This window comes from Petromyzon marinus, chromosome 7, assembly GCF_048934315.1.
Source record: "Petromyzon marinus isolate PM22_M1 ecotype Great Lakes invasive population chromosome 7, UKy_Petmar_22M1.pri1.0, whole genome shotgun sequence".
In the NCBI taxonomy this organism is placed as follows: Eukaryota; Metazoa; Chordata; class Hyperoartia; order Petromyzontiformes; family Petromyzontidae; genus Petromyzon; species Petromyzon marinus.
In genome coordinates this window covers 5,551,386-5,573,800 of record NC_133673.1, presented here as the reverse complement: position 1 = coordinate 5,573,800, position 22,415 = coordinate 5,551,386, and the positions used below count along the sequence as shown (strand labels likewise).

General features: G+C 43.0%; 1 protein-coding gene across 1 annotated transcript in view; it reads right to left on the bottom strand.

Annotated features, from left to right (window-relative positions):
- Positions 1-2,009: 2,009 nt before the first annotated feature.
- LOC116939873 (voltage-gated potassium channel KCNC1) overlaps positions 2,010-22,415 on the bottom strand; it is a 49,607-nt gene continuing 29,201 nt past the window's right edge. The window contains exons 2-3 of the mRNA XM_032948820.2: positions 13,674-14,607; positions 2,010-5,849 (exon numbers count right to left, since the gene is read on the bottom strand). Coding sequence (XP_032804711.1) covers positions 5,713-5,849; positions 13,674-14,607 — 1,071 coding nt within the window. The 3' untranslated portion in view covers positions 2,010-5,712. The remainder of the gene's footprint in view (positions 5,850-13,673; positions 14,608-22,415) is intronic.

The following is a 22,415-nucleotide window of genomic DNA, read 5'->3' as shown; positions in this document are numbered from 1 at the left end:
CCATGCACGATGATCTTAAAGGTCTCATCCATTTTCTTGGTTCTTTCGGTAAAGTCACGTTGAAGGGAAACAACGTGACTTTACCGAAAGAACCGAGAATATGAATCACTGCAGTCACGAAAGCTTTAAGTCAAAATTTAGTCTCATCCATTATTCATCACCACCAACCGTGGTCAATCCGCTACTGGTTGAAGGCCTCCTCAAGCCACCAGGACCCATCATCCATTATAATTATTGAAGACGTATGATTATACATATAATCATACAGAAGGTTGAACTGCGTAGTTGATATGTTGGCAACATATTCTTTGCACAGATTTTAGGTTTAACCAAAATATAAGAGTGATTTTTCAACAGAACATGACAGAAGCTTTTAAAACAATGACAACCATATATGTCGGTGAACACTTGAGAGTCTCTAAAATCTTGATAAAGCGCATGTCACCAGGGCCATGGAGATTACACATGGAGGTTTATATCAATTAGACTTACACGATAACATGTGCATATCCCCAAGTATATGTGAGTGCTAAGTTTTATTGGCAAAAGCTCAAGCTGATGTCTAATTATAATTCTTGAATAATGGGCAACACCTTTGCGGACAACCTGTTGGTATGTTGAACTTCTTTTGCACCGTACGTGGCCAACGGTGCTTATAGGAGGTGCGGGGGAACGACAGCAAACCAAACATTAAAAGCAGTTCTTAAGAAATGGGGTTTCTATGCAGATGTGAAAGTGCATAGCTCCAGTGGTTCCCTAATATCGGAAGTAAGAGCATTCCGGACAGCCACAGAAGCACATCTAAAAGCGCCAAATGCAGTGGGCGTCTTTGTTAGATGGCCAGCCAAAGGCCGCTGATGGCCGAAGTTTGCGTGATGTTTGATGCTCTTTGTTTACATTCAGGTTTCATTGAGATTGATTATGTTTTTGTAGGATGGAGCCACATGTTTCCATGGCCACGTAGTGGTCAATTGCTGCATGGCTTTCTCTTGTTGTCTAGCTGCCAGCACGATTTTAATTAATTCGGGGGTTCCGGCTAAAACAACACGGGCACAAAATGACAGCCTATTGTTGACACGTGGGTTGGTTGAGGCAAGCAGTAATGTCGGTGCTGTTGCAATCGGTCAGAGAGATGGACTTTAATAAAGCAAATACAAAAATAAGCTCCCCAGCTGCTTCCCATATAGGTGCGTGCAGAAGGTAATAGGGGTTCATAATGAGGATGGCAGTGAGCAAGGGGACAGTTTGATTTACAAGCCGGAAATATAGTTATGCAGACATAATAAGGAAGGCAACGTTTGCTGTGGGTGGGACACGTGGGGGTTGGAGGAGAGCTCTCTGGCTTGAGGTCTTCCACTTGGTCATTGACCTCTGGGTGCAGCTTCATTTCCTGTCTCCACATAATAAAAAGTGCCTAATTGAACGGATAGACTATTAGATTGTAGTCATGATAATCCATATCTTGCTTGTGAAAGCGACGGTATTCCATGTTTTCTCTGCTGATTACTTGAAGTACAAATCACCGAATGCCTTAAGAAATAAAACCCTTTGTAGCATTGTTTAAATATTTTAAAATAATAATAACAAAAATTATATGTGCAGACAGCCCTTTATATAGATTATCTTCCAGGGCAAATCCCAATATTTCCATGAACATTTTTTGGCACAAAATATCGTTCATGTAAGCGGGTCGACTCAGCCAATCATCCCATCAGGCTATATAAAATTAGCACCTCTTTGTGACAAATCAACACCGACTCTCCCGTAGACTAACTTGCCCTACGATGGGAACGTGAACTTTCCGTCTCTGTCTCGGACCCGCCGCGAAAGAGATTAACATTACCCCGAGGCTTGGTGAAGCACAGAGGACACTCAAGACTCTTGACTTCATCATTAGTAGCTGCTCATTGTTTTGTCGTCTGAGCTGGATGACACCGTGACATTGAGGGGCTTCTGCGTTTCGCTTTCGAAACGACCACAGGACCAAGCACGAGACAGCAGCTCGGAGATGGTAACATGTATAAATATTTATTTTCCCGCCGTTAAACAGGTATGCTGTATGACAGTTGTATAGCGCACGTTCTGGACGTTTAACACACGGAGGCTCGGTATCGACACTGGCAATGATCGGAGAGATGTACATAGACCAAAAAACATCCAATGCCGAAGCGTTTGCATATTCTAACATGCTTGAATTGATAACGTACTGTACATTGCACAGGTAGTGTATATGTCAACTCTAGATACATACATGTCGTACTGAGTGTCTCAAACGCTGGGTTATTTGTGCCGTAGCCGCAGCGCGACGGACAAATCCACGTTTGCGCTCGTAAAGCGATGAAACCATTTTTTAGCGTTGTTATTTTTTTACATTTTTTTTGTAAAAATACCATCATAGCCACTAAGTGTTATGTTTACACGTGTTATACATGCGTTCTATATATGTGCGCATTGCTTCTACAAGTTCGTACAGCGGTTAAGTATGTGCACACATATACAATACGCACGTATATAAACATTTGTATGCACTGTTTTACTCTAAACCACTGTGATTTTCAGTGTTTTTTATACGTATTTTTTTGTACCTTTTCCTACGTGTGCATATAATGTCGGTAAATATGATACAATACACGGAGAGAATTGTTTTGTGCATGCTCGACATTTTGACATGATGGACAAGACAAGTATCCTAACGAAGACCACATCATGGAAATCATTTTAATGACATTTTACTCGGAAGTTTACGCTTAAAGAATGAAACCATAGGCAAAGAAAACGAACACACCAGCGAAGGGTCCTTGCACCTTTAAATTAATTCAACATGCTAACATTTGAAAGGGAAATTAAGACGTTAATTTTTTTCTCTCATATTTTTTTTCTTCTCAAAACTTTCATTCTAATTTGAAGGATAAAAAATAAAACGCACGCGGGAACCAAATTCAGAGGAGGAAGCAGGGAAATTCCAACGCGATATTTGGACAGGTCTTGTCATGCACACCATGCAATTAAAGTAAATACAATACTTATACACGGCAATATTATTACAACAAGGATGTCATTGCACTCCTCCCCTTCAATTTCAAAGTTTAAACCTCACCTCTATTACGGTTTGGTATTTTTTTTTTACAAGTGGACTGACAATGAGTCTAAATCGTATGCATTTGAGGATTTGGAAGATAAAGTAACTGGTACCAAAGCAAATTCAATGAACGACAATCGTCACCGTGTATCCTTTCCAACAACGTAAACTCCGCAACTATTAACTGATTTACAGCCGGTTTTTTCACTCTCTTCTCAGCGGTAACTTCTACACTAATCACTTCTCTCATTATTATTATGATCATACATTAATTTAACTTGAGCAATGTGTTAATGCAACAGCAAAGCAAATCCTGTGGCACCTACTGCCACTGGGACATCATAAATACAGTAGTAATACATATCACTCATATTTTCATCACTTTATTGGCCACATTTATAAAATGAGGCATGTGTAAATACAGCGAAATTGTTTTTCTTAATTATGCGAACAAATACAAGTTAACATAATCGGCAACAGAAAGATAAAAAAGGATATAGGCAACGTTTTGGGCAAATTTTCCTTCTGATTTGCACAGAGAGGCCAGAGAGGTAAGAATGACTTTCTCTCTATGTGCTGTAAAGAAGAGCCCTCCGATTAGCACGGTTGGCTACCTGCGGTGAGAAATAAATTCAACGCACATACAAGAGCCATTGCCCCAAAACGTTGCGTATCCTTTCTCTTTTTAAGGCAGTGTAAGTGATGACTGAGTTTATTGTTGTTGTTGTTGCCTGTGCTCGTATACTACTGCCAACGCATGATGCACTAAATAATTTGTTTGACTGTTTAATGGTCATCGGTTCATAAATCATCATTGCTGTGATTGTCGTCATGATTATCATCATCATCGTCGTTTTCGGTCACCTCTATGGGAAAACTAAGCTGCAATTTGTGTACACTCTATTGAGAAATGCACATCATGCAATTAAAATAAGTGTAAGTCAAACAATTGCCATTGATATATTTGCAGCCATGCAAAAGAAGAGATGTAACGATGCGTTTATGCGGGGAAATAACTTAGAGGAAACATGTAAGGGAGCATATTTACATGGATATAATTTACAAAGATGATCAAATAATAGTGTACATGATATTGTACATTTGTGTAAATGATACAGTACATCACCTTGTGATATCATCTTCCAAATCCTGTTGAACGATTGGGATAGCTTTCGATTTAAATCTTTCGTGACTGCAGGGATTCATCTTCTTGGTTCTTTCGGTAAAGTCACGTAGAAAGGAAATAAAATAATAAAAATAAAACACAATTATTTTATTATGTTTTATTATTTTATTTCCATTCTACGTGACCAAGAAGATTGGGATAGCTATTTCGAAAATTTCCCCAAAAAACGTAACCATCTTGTCAACAGCGTTGTTGCAACAATAATTTGGCGAACCCCGACCGCATTAATATGCTCACCCTGAAGGAATTCACATGATCATAGTGGCCAAGGCCATAAGCACGTGGGCTATTGATGTTGCTTCTGCAAGGACGGCAGTGGAAGTTTTCAATATTAACAGATGCAATAGTCAATCACAGCCTTGGCCACACGGTGATGTGTTCCTTTGGTCAAAGGAAGCAGTCCAAGCTTTTGGCAAATGTGCTTTTAGCGATGCACGTGACTAGCACATTGATAGGCAACATTTACACTCGATGATCTGGAAAGTCTTTGCTTTGTACCCTTAAAAACTAAAACTAAACATTTTTTTATTTTTTTATTTTACCAGGTAAGGCCCATTGAGCTAAATCGTTTTTTTTCTTCCAGAAGCGACCTGGCTACAAGTGATAGCTCAACAAACTGGCTAATCACGTGGAAATGTATACCATCCAAATACTCTAAACACATGTTTAGAAATGCTGAGGGAAAAACCGGAGGACCCGGAGAAAGATCCACGCGACCACGGGGAGAACACCTAAAACTCCAAATATACAACAGGCGTCAGGGTCGGGATCGAACCTATGGCCTCCTGTATACCAGGCGAGGTAGTTAACATCTCGCCACCATGGGGCCCTTAATGTCAACATACATTTTCGACCCTTCCTTGTGTCTGTACGCATTCCTCCAACCACCTGATTTAACATGGCAGGGCAGTCCTATTCAATTGCTTCTCTTGCAAAAACACATATCCAAGCAGTTACATAGTAGCTCCAATCCCGCGGACAGTGTCTTCAAATGTGTGGTCTCCATTCTTTGGTGATCACGGCAAGACTTGCTTAATACATTCATGGGAACACATGTCAAGGTTGACCTTTAAAAGCCTTGTGCTACAAACGGCTGCCTACTCCCCAGCATCGGCACGCAAAAGTACAAACATTTCATCCATTCCGTACCCTCGAAATAAAAATGCTTAATAAAATGAAACACAGTTAGACATACCCTGGCTTATCTCGGACACCTTGAGTCTCCCTTTACACCGTTTAAAATAGCGGATTTTCTGAAAAAATAAGTTAAATTCGTTATACACAGCTATTTCCGTTAATTCATCTTACTGTACATGCTGAGACGTTACGTCGGAGCTCTTACATTGGTGATGATGATGGTGGTGGTGGTGGCAATTCCTCCCCCCCCCGCCCCCTTCACCATGCCTGTCCGGGATCGCGAGTTGGCGAACGTGGAGTGACGATACCTTCAGATTATGGTCGGGATGGGGGAGCGTGACCGTCGCAGTGGGCACGGAGAGGTGTAGGGTGAGCTGAGGGGAGAGATGCCCAGGGGGTTCCCAGCCAGGCCAGTAATGTTGTTCAAGCTTCGTGACTTTTCGTAACCTTTGTTTCGAGAGAATGCATAGAGAAGATTCACGGCAATGTCCTTTTGAGTCAAGGGTCAACGTCGATGCAAAAAATGTGTTTAAAAACAAAACGTTAAACGGCACAAATCAACAGGCGCACAACGCGCACACGTGCATTCACATTGCAGTGATGCAGGAAGGAAAAGGATGGCAACAAGCCATCGAGGTGAATCAAAAAAGGTCAGCAGTTTTTAAAACAAATATATTTAAATCATCGCTTCCAAACTTGGAAAACAAAGCCAGGAGAACACATTTGATATGATTATCAACAGAATGGGAAAAAAGAGGACTTGGTCCTTATAGATTCACGCAATTGCAAGCAGGCAGATATTTGTTTCGTCTGCATTCATCCGACGGTTTATATCAATTCATGCACAAGGCAATTCAAGCACGATGCAGTGTTCACTTTGATCGCAAGCGCAAGGGAAACTTTAGAGCAGGTTCTATTTCACCTCCTGGGTATGTACTATTCACTGTAAAGTTAATTACTCTCCGCGAATGCTCTTGGACTCACGACAGAAAACGCTCCCTTCTTGTTAATTGACGCACGGGAAAAATCTAAATCATCACATCAATCGTGCATGCGAAATGCATAAACATAATTTTTTTTATGCGACGAATTGGAATGTATTGTACAGCAACAAAGCCATCAAAGGCTTGAAAATAAACAGGCAACCTTTTAGCACATTAGCATACACAGTTCTTGGGACATTGCATTGAATTTAATTTAATAAAAAAAAACATTTTATCACGCGGTCTTGATATAAATGGTGCCGATTTATTTATGTGACTCATTTTGCAGCCTTTATTCTGAAATCTGGCTGCTATATATATTCCGCAATCGATGCTCTACATATTGACCCTCAACAAACGTCGAAAAATATATTGTGTGTGCAGCCAATGCACTACACTTATTGTTGCACCGGGTGGCTGGGACCTTTCCATTTCCACGAAAGAGAGGGTGGCTGAAGTAGCGCCAGAATCAATTGCCAGGTCTGCTGCACTATTAATAGTAGGGCCCAAAACAACAACAACGACGACAACAAGCGAGCATCAGCTTCTCCGGATCAACAAAGCGAATATCACAACACGCACGCGATAGTATACATGCATTTCGATCACAGCCATGCGTCAGGTAATCGGTCACATTCCCGGGATTAAGCGCATCCGTTTGATGAGCAAAACGGGCCAGCTTGGGTCAGTTTGCTTGAAGCATTGCAGAGGCAATGTCACAGTGTGGACATTCGTACCGATGTACATGTTTTTTTTTACGTTCAATATGAACTTCGTGGAAAACTTTAAATAATTTGTACATCTGAATTGGCCACGCATTAACAAAGGAACTGAAACAAAAATTCTGATGTGGCCCATTGTGGAAATCAAAGTGGGGGTGGTTTAATCCCAAAGCAGCCAAATGGCTTAAAGTTGACATTTACAGCCTGACTGACGTACATATAACCTGGGGGCTGTCTGTTTAATCCTTCCTGTCATTACAGCATGTTTCACTTTCTGAGCATATGTATGCACTCAAATGTGGCGTGCTGTATACTGTACGTACGACATCAAATGCACCACCCTTTAAAGGTGATACCAGTTGTTAACCAAATGCGACCAGATGGGATTCATTGTCAAACATTGGCACACGTGCGCAAAACGTGCAGCATTCATGCACGTTAACGTAACTTGAAAATTATACGTCAACGTTTTAGCACAGTGCCAATGCCAGGCAGGATTAAAACCGACTGTTCCAATAAAGCCAACTGAACAGGTGTGTTTCAGAATGCACACCGGTTAATTATTATTCATTAACATCATACTGCGTTTATAGATATTCAAGTCAGAGATTATAAATGAAAAAACTAACTAGTTTATCTTGCGTAATTTCAGATAAAATTTACTTTCTGTATCTCAGACGTAGCTGAATATGACTAGCAAAAGCAGTTGTAAGTGTTGCTCTTTAGATATATATTTTTTCTAATTTGCAGATGCAAATAAAGCGCACGGCATCGTGGAATCTGATTGAATAAGCACGCAGTAAAATTGCACATTGCAATTATTTTCCGTGCATTGTGTTCCTCCAAGGAAATGTGATACTCTGGCCATATCTCGGTCATTTATAGATGCCAAAGATCATTTCTCCGTACGACAAAAAGGTCACGCAAATACAGTTTTGCAGCTCGTTAAATTGGGCATTGTTGGGACTCGTAAGAAATTAACAACAGGGAATATATATGCGCGAGGTCTTTGAGACCTAAGTAAGATGAGTGTAATCTTTTTCATTAGTTTAGCATTTTAAAATTACTGCACTGCTACAGTATTCAGAAGTGATTGCTTACAGCACTATACTCTATATGTCAAAATTAGATCTTGAAAATAGGTCACGTGTCACTGTATTTATTAAAGGTTCCCTGATTAAATATTGTGGGGTTGATGACATGGTCTATGAAATGGTTTAAGTTTAGCCCATTTTACCACTGCCAGCATTTTATACGGATGGAAAATGTTTCCAATTAAAATATATTCAAAGGAATACAACCTAGATTCATATAAAATTGGAAAACAACTACAGCATTTATCAAACCTGCACTTATTATCCAGTATATTAGAAATGATAGCAGCCGTGAAGCAATTATCTACAAAATATGAAAGTTATTAGAATTATGTTGTGATTCATTTTAATGTAAAGTCGTAATCACGCTCATATGTTCGCTTGATGCAAAATCATTATTTTTTGTTAGACCAGGAACCTAAACCCTAATTGTGGAATGTCTATTCTTCTATTTAATGATACCCTCTTAATAACATTTGAAATCTGAAAATGTTTTGCTTCAATAATATTGAGAAATATTATCTGAAAAGAGCCATCAGCATTTAGGCATAGAATTACAACTGACTTGGACTGTATAGCTACATTTCAAACGATTGGAAGGCCCAGGTGGCATCACACATTTTCTGCTGATGTCCTTCATGTAGCTACGATACTGCAAAGTCACTACTTCTGTGCCTGCTGCCTACCTGCCAAATAAGCTGCGTCAAAAGGGCACTTTTAGCATTGGGTTTTGCACCATTAATAGTGGCTATTGAAATGACGTGAACTTGAGAATGATGTCCAAGTGTAGAACGAGTTGATGTCTAAGATTCAAACCTGGGATCTCAGCGGTGTTGAACCCATTCCCCCCGAAGCAACGCGGCCACCTTTATAACATTTCTTATATTAATAAATTAAGTTGGAAATTATATTGGCAGGTATATATATATTCCAATTCTATGAATATCATTATGAGCTTTAAAATGATTATTTTACAAACGTACCATTACGTCTCACAACCACATTAGCATATACACTTCACACCCCTCGGTCGGGTGGATTTTTATCCAGGTCCTCGAGATTTCCCCTCCACATTGAAACAAATGCCTTTAGAATATTTGTCCGCTATTAATTTCCAAATGATACGCAACTTCTTTGAGCTATCACATGTGGCCAGGTCGCTTCTGACAAAGAGTGATATAGCTAAAGTGGGCCTTACCTGGTAAAATACGAATAGTTTCTCGTTTTATATGGAAAAAAAACTATTCTTATAGTTTTTATAGTAAAGTTACAATGTGCACTTCATTTAACAAATGAATAATAGCGCCTCTTGGAAATCTTAATTATGCGTATACCATGACGACTACAGAATAGATATCTTACAACTTTTTTGCATGAACGATATTATTACTATTAATTGTTGTTTTCACAGCATTTGCATATAATTACGAGTAATATAGCGTCCTACGTTAAATACATGATCTAGTATGCATAAACAGTGTTACCATACATTTATGTAATTATTGCGAAGTTCCAAAGCATTGTCGTGAGCTTGATGACTGCGCTTGGTGGGATCTGAATGCCTGCGTGTTAATGGCTTACTTTGCCCTACGTGGCACTTGGGCAGCAAAGCCACAAGTTCATACAGACTACTACAGAAGGAGCAGGGCACCGAATGCTGCACTCTGTGTGACTTCACCAGTCGAGTACGCTACGTGCCCAATCCGAGCGCGCGTTCGTGGCCGCCAGGCCTGTTGGAGCTAATTGTGTACAGGAGGAGCGATACAAGAGCCTGCGGCCTGGCATGCAGAGCAATTGGTAATGTGACCGTGATGAAGCTCTGCACCTGGTCCATCATCTGCATCCTCGTCACTGATATCAAAACACTTTAATCCCTGCCAAGAAGAGCTCGTCTCGCGCCTCAAACCACTCGATCGGAGTGCACATCACTTCATCGTCACAAGAATAATGCTTTCATTGCAAGTGATGATTTACCTGTGGAGTTAAAGAGTCACTTGCCAGGTCCTTATGGACTCTCTTCCGATTATCTGAACTTTATAGATGCCCAGATTGTAAGTTTTGGGTTAGATCGCATACGAATAAATGTGTCGAAACCCTCCACCACCCGACACGGCCAATCAGTTAGAGATTTGTCACGTAAACATAACGCCAAATAGTTCACTACTTCAGCCCACCGGTGTGTTGAAGAGTGAATCCACAACATTTACAATCTAAGTACGACGTTTTGCTTGTTATTACATCCAGCATCATGGAGGGTTTCGACACATTTATATTTACACGATCTAACTCAAAAAACCTTTATTATGAATATGCTCAATCTATCCTGATATGTTGTAGGGAATCCTTGTGTAAACGATCGCAAACACCTATACAATTTACGGGGTGTATAACTTTATAACATAGCTTTTACAATTGCGAACCTTAAAATAAACTTGCTGTCACGTGAACCTTCATCCTTTAGCCGCAGTGCCACTACTACTACTACGTCAGGTCACAGACTTTCCGATCACCCCTCGCGCATGGCCATTCCGAGACTTGGGAAGTGACTTTTCCCCAAGCGTGACGTTACCACGCCTACACGTTTAACGCGCTAGGCGAGGCGTTTTTTTGCTGCCTTTGTTTGGTGACGGCGAGGGCTCATACGGCCCCGTTATGACGTTGGTTCACTGGTCTCCCCGTGATGAGGCTGGTCGGCCACCGTGGCAAAAAAAAACATTAAATTTCCACCGTTGGCCCTGGGCCACCAGTAAAGACACCATCACTTCAGTGCCCACTAGAGCCAGAGAAACGCTGGGACTTTTGGAATAATGTTAATCGCATTTGGACTGTCGTGAGCTTTTCTGCTGATCAATACGAAGTCACTGCCGTAGTCAATCTGCATTGTTCCCCATGCTTGTTTGCATTTCAGATAAATGCTGTCTTGGTGAGAAGTCTAGGTACAGTATCAGTGCGGTTGTTATATAGGAATGCTATATCTGTATTTTCTGGGTGAACAAACATTATCACTGGGGTAACAAATGTGACTGATCAGGTGTGCTGTTGACACACCACCACTTTGTGTGCCCATCTGGCCTTGATAGGTCCTGGCTACTAACAGCACTCACCCCGACAAGCGTCGTTAGGCTTTAGCGGAGTTACATCTTCCCCTTGGTTAATGATTACGCAATGGTGGCAACTTTCGTCAGCAGAGCGGTGATCTCATGATGCAAAGATTGTCAGTTGAAATCTGAATCAAGGTTGACTTCACCCATCATCAACATCATTATCATCCTTCTGGGGAGGGTAAAATAGGTACCGCATCACTTGGTGAGAAGTCAGATATTCTCACCTCATTAACTGGCTGGTCCTAGCTGTAGAAAGGTGGAATTACAAGATTGACTGTGGACTCGCAATGGGAAAGTGCACTGCCAAATTCTAGCGATACACATGGTGACACTTTAATATTGAGTCTACATGTAATTGCATATACAGTATGTATAGCATAACTGCTGTTAGTGAATATCATCTATGTATTTGTAGTATGTGTGTATATGTCATCCATGCTGTAGGGACTAACGATTGGATCGTTGTGAGTTTAAATCCTGGTTGGAGGTGGACTCAACCTATCATTCCTCTGGGGTTGATAAATTTGGTACCACGTTGGAGGAAGCAAGCAGTGGTCACGTAAATAGGTAACCAAATATCCCCTTGCCACGTGAATGTAGCATTTTACCACTGAATCAGAGCCACGAACATTGAAAAGTGCTGTCTCAATGTTCATTTGAACTTGAGGACACTTTGACTCTCAATGTACGTTCATATGTCTGTTCATATATCGTCGTATGGTGCAAGTGTGTGTGCGTATGTGTAATTACACGTGCACTCGTTTTATATATTGTATTGCATGTTTGCTAGGCTGGGCAATGAAACCTCTCTTGAATTTATCCTGTTTTCCCGTCAGCAACTCTCGTCACATGTGCTTGGAAAACACTATTTATGCCACGTGGTTTCAGAAACTAGAGCCCATCCCAGGTGACTTAGCATAACGACTTATTAATAAACGATTCACACGTTGACACGATTTTCCTTTTAAGCTCTTGCATTTGGTAATGGACTGGCAACTGGCCTTGTGGAACGGTAGAACGTGTCTGTGATGGATCAGTTGGTGAAGTATCAAGGCATTTGCTACCATTAGCTTGTCCTGCCACATTTCCTCCAATTTAGTAGGGAAATGTCCCATTCGGGGGGGAGGAACTCAATACAATCGTCAATAACACCGTGGTCTTAAAAGGAAAAATATACAATAGGTGACTTTTCGGGCAATGGACCTTCTTCATGGTACGTACAATTCATCTCTCGTTACATGTGCTTTGAAGACCACAGTGTTATTAATAAAAAAAAAAAAACGTGTTGAGTTGTTTGTGTGTGTGTGCGCACGCTTGTGCACCACTTGCCCATGCAGTGTCATCGAATAATTCGTTTTTATTTGGGAAGAGGTCAACTTGGCAGCGAAGCGTTACAGCTGTGCCCTGTGTCGATTTCATTGGACGTGGGACGCGTGTCAACGATAGCTCCCAGAAGAGCCGGAAGACCTGGGGCGTGACCGCGTCGGGCCACTTAATCACTCAGCAACTTTTCACAAATGCCCTCGACGATGCCCTCCTACCGAAGGTGGAGCTTGTGCAGCATTTGCTTGAACTTTTTTTTGTATCGAGGCACGTGCATTCGAGAGACCCCTGAACGAGCGCAACTCGCATCGATGTCAAATGAGAGTCGGTGAACCAACTCGGGTTTGAAAATTCTTCGAGCAGGCATCGGGGAAACAAAAAAACTGAGATTGTTTTAATTCAGTCCGAATTAAGCGTAGTCTTATTCTGACTCAGCGTCACTTTACACCGGCCAACTTAAGTGTTTAACAGCTGCTCTGAAAAGCAAACAAAAAAATACATTGCTCGTTTTCACTTCAACGTGTGCGCCGTTTGTACAAGTCATGCACGCTCATACCGGTATAATCCAATACTGTACAGTATTATAATTGAGTTGCACGTTGTGTTCTCAATTGACACCCCCTTTTACTTTGTTAGCGTGGTATCCACTGCATCTCAATAGCGTGGACTGATTAGGTAATAATTTTTTGTCGTCATATCCATTAGCGCAAATTAAAAAAAAAAAACGATTCCTCCAAAAATGTTTCACTTTGGGGGACGCACATTATGCAGACACGGTTTGGCTAGACACAGCAACACTAAGCCATAGGCACGTAGATTTACGTCATATAGGTGGACATACAGTAAAGGACAATACCGATATTTCTGATAACGGATTTGTTAGTGCATTCAGTTCGAGGGGGGGGGGGGCGTTCAAAGAGCAAGGGAATTATTTGGCATGCACACCGCAAAAGTCAGGAGCGTAGGGAGCAGGCGGGAGATGGGTACACGCAGCTGAGGAAGCATGCTCAAACGAGCCGATTGGCACACTGAATCCATCCCCTACCTTTTCTATTAAGCTCTGAAATCTCCTCTTTAGCGAGGGGGCAGGTGTCGCTCTGCGTGCTGTGACTCGAGGAGTTCATGTCCGACTTGCAAAAGTGCGGGGACCCGACCTGTGGTGGCCGGGGAATGTGCTTCTTCTTTTTCTTTGGCAGCTTCTGCTTGGCCATGGCCAGCGAGTAGTACATGCTGAAGTTGTTGACGATGACGGGCACGGGCATGGCGATGGTGAGCACCCCCGCCAGCGCGCACAGTGCCCCCACCAGCATGCCCGACCACGTCTGGGGGTACATGTCTCCGTAGCCCAGCGTCGTCATCGTCACCACGGCCCACCAGAAGCCGATGGGGATGTTCTTGAAGCTCGTGTGGTCGCTCGCCGTCGGGTCGTTGGGGTTGGCGCCGAAGCGCTCCGCGTAGAAGATCATGGTGGCGAAGATGAGCACGCCCAGCGCCAGGAAGATGATGAGCAGCAGGAACTCGTTGGTGCTCGCGCGGAGCGTGTGGCCCAGCACGCGCAGGCCCACGAAGTGTCGCGTCAGCTTGAAGATGCGCAGGATCCGCACGAAGCGGACGACACGCAGGAAGCCGAGGACGTCGCGCGCCGGCTTCGAGGTCAGGCTGCTGAGCCCCACCTCCAGGTAGAATGGCAGGATGGCCACAAAGTCGATGACGTTCAGGTAGTTCTTGATGAACACCTTCTTGTCGGGGCAGCAAATTATTCGTACGAGGAACTCGAAGGAGAACCACGCGACGCACACGCCCTCCACGTACATGAGCACGGGGTCGGTCTCAACATCGACGTACACCTTTTGGGTCGTCACGTTGTTGATGGTGTAATTTTCCGTCTTGTTCAGTACCGTGTTGAATGCTTCGTGCGTCTCAAGGCAGAACGTCGTGATGGAAATTAAAATGAACAGGAGTGAGGCCAGTGCGACGATCTGCAATGGACAGAGCAGAAGAGAGCAGACACCGTTAAGCTAAGTCAGGCAGCTTTTCACAATTAGCATTTGCTTCGTGAAATTATCTCGCGCTGTACGTAGCCAACCATGCTAACCAGAGGTACGGGGGGAAGGACAACAGACTAAACATAAAAAATCAACTCTAAAGATATTTGTTTTCAATCTAGATGATTTCAAAGTGCATTAACTCCAGTGGCTTCCTCGTATCTGAAGGAAGAGCGTTCCAGACGGCCGCAGAAAGTGGCGATGCGGCGGTTAGCGCACTGCTCTATGAACCGGTGATCCGAGTGTGAATCCTGTCCACAGCTCACATCAGTGGAAAGTGGTATCTGAAATGGTCTCGGGCCCCGCTTCACCATTCCACACTGACCAGCATGGTGAGTTTACGGTGAAATAACCCGTTTATGAGTATCAACATCGGCAGCCGACCGCTTGCACAGACAGGGCAGGCCGGTGCCAGGTGAGACTGCGTGGCAGGCGGAACGCATACAATGTCTCACGCAACGCTCCTATTTTAAGGAACGCACAATTATGTTAGCCTGTGCTTAATAATGCAAAGCCTATACCCTATCATTAATTTTATGACACACTGTATGACATAAGTTGCATAGTTTTTTAAATATATAAATATATAATCCACGCATTCATCCTGCCCATCTCCGGTGGGTTTTACACGATTAACGGACTCTTCCATTCTTAAAACGACGCAAATCCCGTTTAATTTATTTTCCCAATAGCTTCAACTGGGCACTGTTATTTTCCCCAGCACACTCGTACGTGATTGGATGCAGCAACGGACGTTTGTTTCTGGGTTAGGTCTCTTTGGGCTGTATACGTTTCTCATAGTTGCCCTTATTTTTATTCATTGATGCTACACGGTACATCACAGCATCCCAGTAAACAAGGAACGTTGGGCCAACGTTGGTCCAATGGTTCCATCTTTGCATGTTTACTGGGATCATGGGAGATGACGATGGCTTGGGGAGACCTTCATCCAGCAGCGGATTAACCATGGCTGATGATGCTGCTGCTGCTGACTATGCCCTTGGATATCATTTTATTGACAAAATTGGTCTGCAAATAAAATAATTGACTGCAAGCCTAAGCAATTTTACATGTCGATATGCCTGATGACTGAATAATTTAAAAATACTGTGCGTTCGTTTCTGGATCGTTAGGGCTCCGCAACCGCAGATTGCCCACTTTATTGACGCTATACAACTGCGCTCCAACTGTGTGGAATGAAAGTTAGAATCTGAATGAATAATTGAACGGAAGACATGGTCTGTGAGTGCCAAAGGGGCAGGGGTGCGATGTAAATCAGCAGTCAGCAGCTTAAAGATTCCACGGCCTTGAGCGTGTTGTACCTGCTACTCCTTTATTGGCATGTGGCAGTCCACATGTGGCAGTCCACATGTGGCAGTCCACTGAGAGTGGCAGTCCACTGGCAGTCCATTGGCAGTGGAAGTCGACTGACAGTGGCAGTCGACTGGCAGCGTTCTCAATTGCGCTGGATATTTCCCCTCGATTCGAACGCAACTCATTCACACTGGAAATCAGGAGCCATGTCATCACTGCACTCCAATTCATAATTTCACGCATTGAACCTCTTTTTAAAGGTTGAGATATCCAGTGTTCATGTTTTACAATGGGCGCCACAAATGTATAAAACAAATTTTATTGGATTTGAACGTGGAGTTTATTAATAGGTCGGAGCCGCTGATGTGGCTGATAAGTTTGATAAGTTCTAAAGGCTGCCGCTCAAGCAGCCTGCAGGGCAGCACAAGGTGGCAGCCTGCAGGGCAGCACAAGGTGGCAGCCTGCAGGGCAGCACAAGGTGGCAGCCTGCAGGGCAGCACACAAGGTGGCAGCCTGCAGGGCAGCACAAGGTGGCAGCACAAGGTGGCAGCCTGCAGGGCAGCACAAGGTGGCAGCCTGCAGGGCAGCACAAGGTGGTAGCCTGCAGGGCAGCACACAAGGTGGCAGCCTGCAGGGCAGCACAAGGTGGCAGCCTGCAGGGCAGCACACAAGGTGGCAGCCTGCAGGGCAGCACACAAGGTGGCAGCCAGCATTTTGCAGCAAACGGATATCCGGTTATCCCGATTACTGACTTTCCCCAAATTTCAGGGGGGGGGGGGGGCTGAGCGCCCCCCAGCCTCCCCTGTGGCTCCGCCCCTGGTGAACATCACCCTACAGTTCGCAGTCAGCACACACATGACATTAATGCATTGTTTTTTTTAATTATTAATCTAGAAAATAGACGTGGAGAAAGCCCAAACCCATGGAATTAAGAACGAGATTGACTCGATTCTATCTGACAAACCCCCGATCGACAGAGACGTCTCTGTCCTCAAGAAATTCAATGCACGCAACGAAGGCAGACGGGCGCCAAGCAAGCTGCGCGCTTCAACGCAGCCGACGGAGAGGGCAAAACTAAATGCAGCCAAAACCGAGGGTACATCGAAATCCAAGGCAGCAGGCAGCTTATTTTGGTTTATGCTAATCAACGAATTCAAATTCCTATGCAATCAAATTGATGAAATGGATGTCACCACTCTAAATGAGGAATTAACTAACGTAGTAATGAAGAATGAATACGAAGTTGAGGGGAAAGCTGGCAAGCGACGCGGAAGTTGTCCGAGACCATTATAAAAAATGAGAGGCTAACAAATCACGCGAGCAAGCAGAGTTTCGGAAAGGTTTCTCTACCATCGACTGCTTTCAGACTAGCTATTCATAAGATGCTGGAATAGACCAATACATGTCGATTATCGTTGTGCCTGGCATTTGTAGATGACGAACAAGCATTTGACTTAGTAGAAATAGATGTACTCATCCAAATTCAAATAAGTTTACAAAAAAAGGAACATTCATAGTTGCGTAGAAGGGAAACAATAAAATAATAAAAATCTAAAACAATAAAAAAATATTTTTTATATATATTTGTTATTTTATTGTTTCCCTTCTATGTGACTTTACCGAAAGAACCAAGAATATGAATCCCTGAGTCACGAACGCTTTAAATCAAAATCCAAAGTTGGGCTCAGGATAAATATGAGCAAAACAATTGCCATGCGCAACATTTTCAGGAAACAATTTGAGATATCTGTTGGAGGCAAGCAACTTGGAAAGACATCGTGGGACGTGTACCTTGGGCAGCGATTAAAGGTGGGACCAGGATCTAAAATAATGAAATATCGAGGTGGATGGAAGCAGGTTGGAGTGCTTTTAGAAAGCTCAATTTGATCATATGAAGTAACAGAGCAACGTGGCTATACAACAACGTTTTTTTAAACAGTGCGTACCACCTGCTTTGACAATACGGCTCAGAAACCTGGTCATTAACTCTAGATGAAGAATAAACACTGAAATGTGCGACAATAAACACGGAGAAACAATTTCTTGGGAACCACGTCGAGAGATAAAAAGAGGAACACGTGGATTAGAGACCATACACAGGCTAATGACATCCTCCAAACTATTAATAAAAGCAAGTGGGCTTGGGCAAGATACGTCACGAGAACACATGATGGACGATGGTCAGCAATAATAACGGAGTGGCAGCCAAGGAATATGGAGAGCATCTGAGAGGACATCTACCAAGAAGATGGACTCATGAGATCAGTTCATTTGAAAGTGCCGGATTGATTGTTGCATCACAGGATCATGTGAGGGTAACTTAGAGAGTGGGATCGATCATGGCTGATGATTATTATAATTGGACACGCTTTTACAGTTCCTTTTAAGTTGCATGGGGTTTTTTTGTTTTCTTAAACACTACGTATCATCCATCTCATCATCATCATCATCGACCATGGAGCACCACGATGGTGAGATGTTAACTACCTCGCCTGGTACACAGGAGGTCGTGGGTTCGATCCCAACTCTGATTCCGACCCTGACGCCTGTATATTTGGAGTATGCATGTTCTCCACGTGGTCGTGAGGATTTTCCTCCGGATCCTCCGGTTTTTCTCTCCACGTAAAAAAAAAAACACACGTTTAGAGTACTTGGCTGCTATAATTTCCACGTGATAAGCCATTTTGTTGAGCTGTCATGTGTGGCCAGGTCACTTCTGAAAAAAAGCTGCATAGCTCAATGGGTCTTACCTGGTAAAATAAAACATAGTTTTATAGTTTTATAGTTGTATGGTCAATCCACTGCTGGTTAAAGGCCTCACCAAGCCACCGCCACATCTCCTGCGATGTGGTAATTCACCTCGCACCTGCGTACGAACTGACTTCGTCGCTCCATATCCCCAGCCCCAGTCAGCATCCTCTCAGATGTGTTACCTTGCTTGGCTGCCATTCCATCATCCCTTCTATAGGTGTGCCCTTCCTATGTCCACTCACGTATATATGATTTTGATTCACTGGAATTTTTATTCGCTGGGATGTATATGACCTGCGTATCTTCTGTTAACCATGTGTTCCTCTTTCTATTTCACAATGTAATTCCAAATAATGCTTCTTTCCCTCATTCTCTATGCACTTTTTCCCATTTACCTCAGATCCTTAAAATAACAAAAAAACTACAGCGGCACCTCGGTATACGTCATTAATTCGTTCCAGAAGGTCGGACTTATACCAAAAATGACGAATATACAAAACAAATTTTTCCCATAAGAAATAAAGGGAAAGGAAATAATCCGTTCCAGAGTACAATAAATTCTATTTTATATGGCATATTATACATTAATGTGGTTGTATAAAAGAATTTAGACGCTACTTAATTACTAAAATGCATACATACATTAAAATATAAGCATAAATAAATTTAAATACATTTAAATAAAAATAAAATGTAACGTCACTTTACCTTGCTGAGAGGAGTTAAAATTACAAAAAGCACGTGAACATTCACAGAGAGTTATAGCAAGGGTTGTGCACTGAACGAGATCTACAGGCAGACTGAGGAGCGGCGCTTTGTCTCAGTCGTGAACGGGGTCTACGCGGAGACGCGGTGACTCATCCCGACCCAGACAAGTTCTCGCAAGCGCGTCTTTTCCCAAACAAGATGTCGTATCCCAAGACATATTTTTCTCGTCAAAACACGACGTTTACCAAATTCGACGTATTCCACAGCGGTCGTATACCGAGGTATGACTGTACACCGCTTTGTGGGAAGTCAACAGTGGTCATCTTCAGGAGAGAATGGCCCTTGCCAGGCCGGTGGGTAATTTCCACCACTGACTCAGTGCCGCCAATAAAACTTAGTGATGCCCCATTGCTCGTTTCACTCGGCTTGGCTTGATGATTCATATGCCTCACCACAGTTTCCAGAAGCTTCTGCATTATGTGAATAGGCATTCATGGACCATAGTGATAATAATAATGTCATACTATCAAAGCCCTCGGCGTTTCACTTTTCGTGATTTCCCCCCTGCCACCCAGGGAATGAAATGTCTACCGTTGCATAAAATATAGTGAAGGCGCAGCCCTGCAATTGCTCACTGGTGGACGCGTCTTCAGTGGAGGGAGCCCCTGAAAGCGTACCTCGAGAGAAAATATTTGGCCTACTCTTCAACGTTGGCCATACGGCTTGGAAGAGGCAGCACTGTCCACACTTTAGCCCACACACGGGCTGCCGATGGGACTAGCTGTGGCTTACCCACATATACCATCGGTGTGAGTGGAAACTTACAGACACTTGCGACATTGTTCCAGCTGCTGTGCCTTCATAAAACACTTGGCTGGTTGGTGCTGCGGTTAGAGTGCTTGACCTCTACGAGCAGAATGTCTCAAATGCAAGTCCCATTCGTGGGATGGCTAAGACCATCATCGCTGTAAAGGTACATGAAAGGAGTTACAACTTTATAGAAAGTCCACAATTCTTCTCCATTTGATAGAAGGGCCACTAACATGAAAATGGGAATGTCCACTTCTGCTTCAGGGACTATACTTGTAAGTCACTGAATATGTAACGTTTAGTTTTTACAGCCCTTCATCAATAACCCCCATGTCAGCGATGGGGGTATTTTGACCATTCTTTATCATATTCCTCAGTGCGAGTTGGTGAATGGGGGGGGGGGGGAGTCCAGGACCAGTTCAGATATCACTTGCCACTGATGCCAGCCGTGGCAGGGAATTAAATCCAAGTTGCTAGATTCACAGCACGATTCATTTAACCGCAGTGTCATTGCTCCACCCCAAAATTATTTGTGATGAATCTAAAAGAGTGTCTTTTGCGGTCATGTGTTGTCTCGAGTTATTGTTTCCCATTATAATGAATATCCGTTTTTTTATCATACTACATGACCTAAGGAGAATTTTGGCACATATGTGTACATTAAGTTTAATACTTAGACGTGCAATATGAACAACACCGCGCACATTTGTGAATGCATCATGTTTCATTCTACTGCATTTGTATGTTGATGTATAAACATGCGTTTAGAGTATTTGGCTGCTATAGATTTCCGCATGATAAGCCACTTCGGTGAGCTATCATTTGGAGACCAGGTCGCTTCTGAAAACGAGCTACAGTATATAGCTCACTGGGCCTTACCTGGCAAACTAAAAATGGTTTATAGTTTACATACATTACGTGGACAGCAGCTGTGTCGTAACAGTCAAGACACTGATTTAATAGTGTATGACGCCGTGGCTATAAGTAGATAGAGTCGATTAATCGACTAATTAATACTCGGGCCCCTTTAAAAGTGAGAGGCGACCCCGATGAGCAATTCCCAGCGTGACCCAGCTGATGGGCCCGATTATATCACCCAGCACCCCCATCCAGCAGCTCACATTGCAGTATACGTGAGCATATCCTCCCACCCCAGGCTATTGCCGTGTTATCTGAGTAGTTGCAGTAATAGAACCGATAATCAGTAAGCGTAATCGATCACTAAACTGATCGGATAGCCCAGCTCTCCTGCTCTGGTGGCCCAAGTGCAATTCTGAGCCTTGTGCATCCTTAATCTGGGTCTACACTAGGTTAAATCTGGCTACATTGACGGTTTCATGGTAGAGTGTAGTTTAAGATCAGCGCTGGCTACATCCTGGTGTGTGACCTTAATAGATGCTCATAAAAAAAACATCGCTTGTCACAAACATCACAATCTATGCTCTTAAACGAATGATCTATGCGTACGTAACATAGTGTACGCGTGCATATATGGTAACAGTGCATGAACTGTATAGCAATCCAATACCTCGTTTTGGGCTTTGTTTGCTTTGTCTTGGCTTTCGCGTCACACTATACGGGCAGCTGGTGAAGGCACAGATAATATATTTTTAGGTGTTTCGCTTGAAATTTCAAGTAAATTTACAATTGCTGGATGGTCCTGCTCTGTGGGTAAAACAATGAACCTCCAGACAATACATATTGGTGGAAGCATAGCCTCAATAATGTTTTACCAAATGTAAGCTTTCTAATCCTTCTAGCGCATCGTTAGAATTCGCATTAGTGACTCGGTCCATCTCAATCACCGTTCGATGTGCATGTGATTTTACTCTTCTTATGTGCAGTACACAGCGAGATATATGTTCTATGTTAATATGAAAACGTAATGTTTGCGATGTGTTTATATGAACATACGATACAGTTTACATGAATTAATTATGCGGAAACAGAAAAACCCAGAGGTTAAATATAAATTTGTAATGTTTACCCTGTTAAGAGGCAGGGGGTTGGGAGGGTCTTTTCAGACCGAACAAGTGAAATCGTAAACGTATCAATTTGCATTGTCCTTGTGGTATTCCCTATTGGCGTTCTCTGGTTAAGTGCTGGTGAGACCAAGCCATGAAGGCGGCTGTCTCTGCTGTAGCCCAATCAGTTTCAAG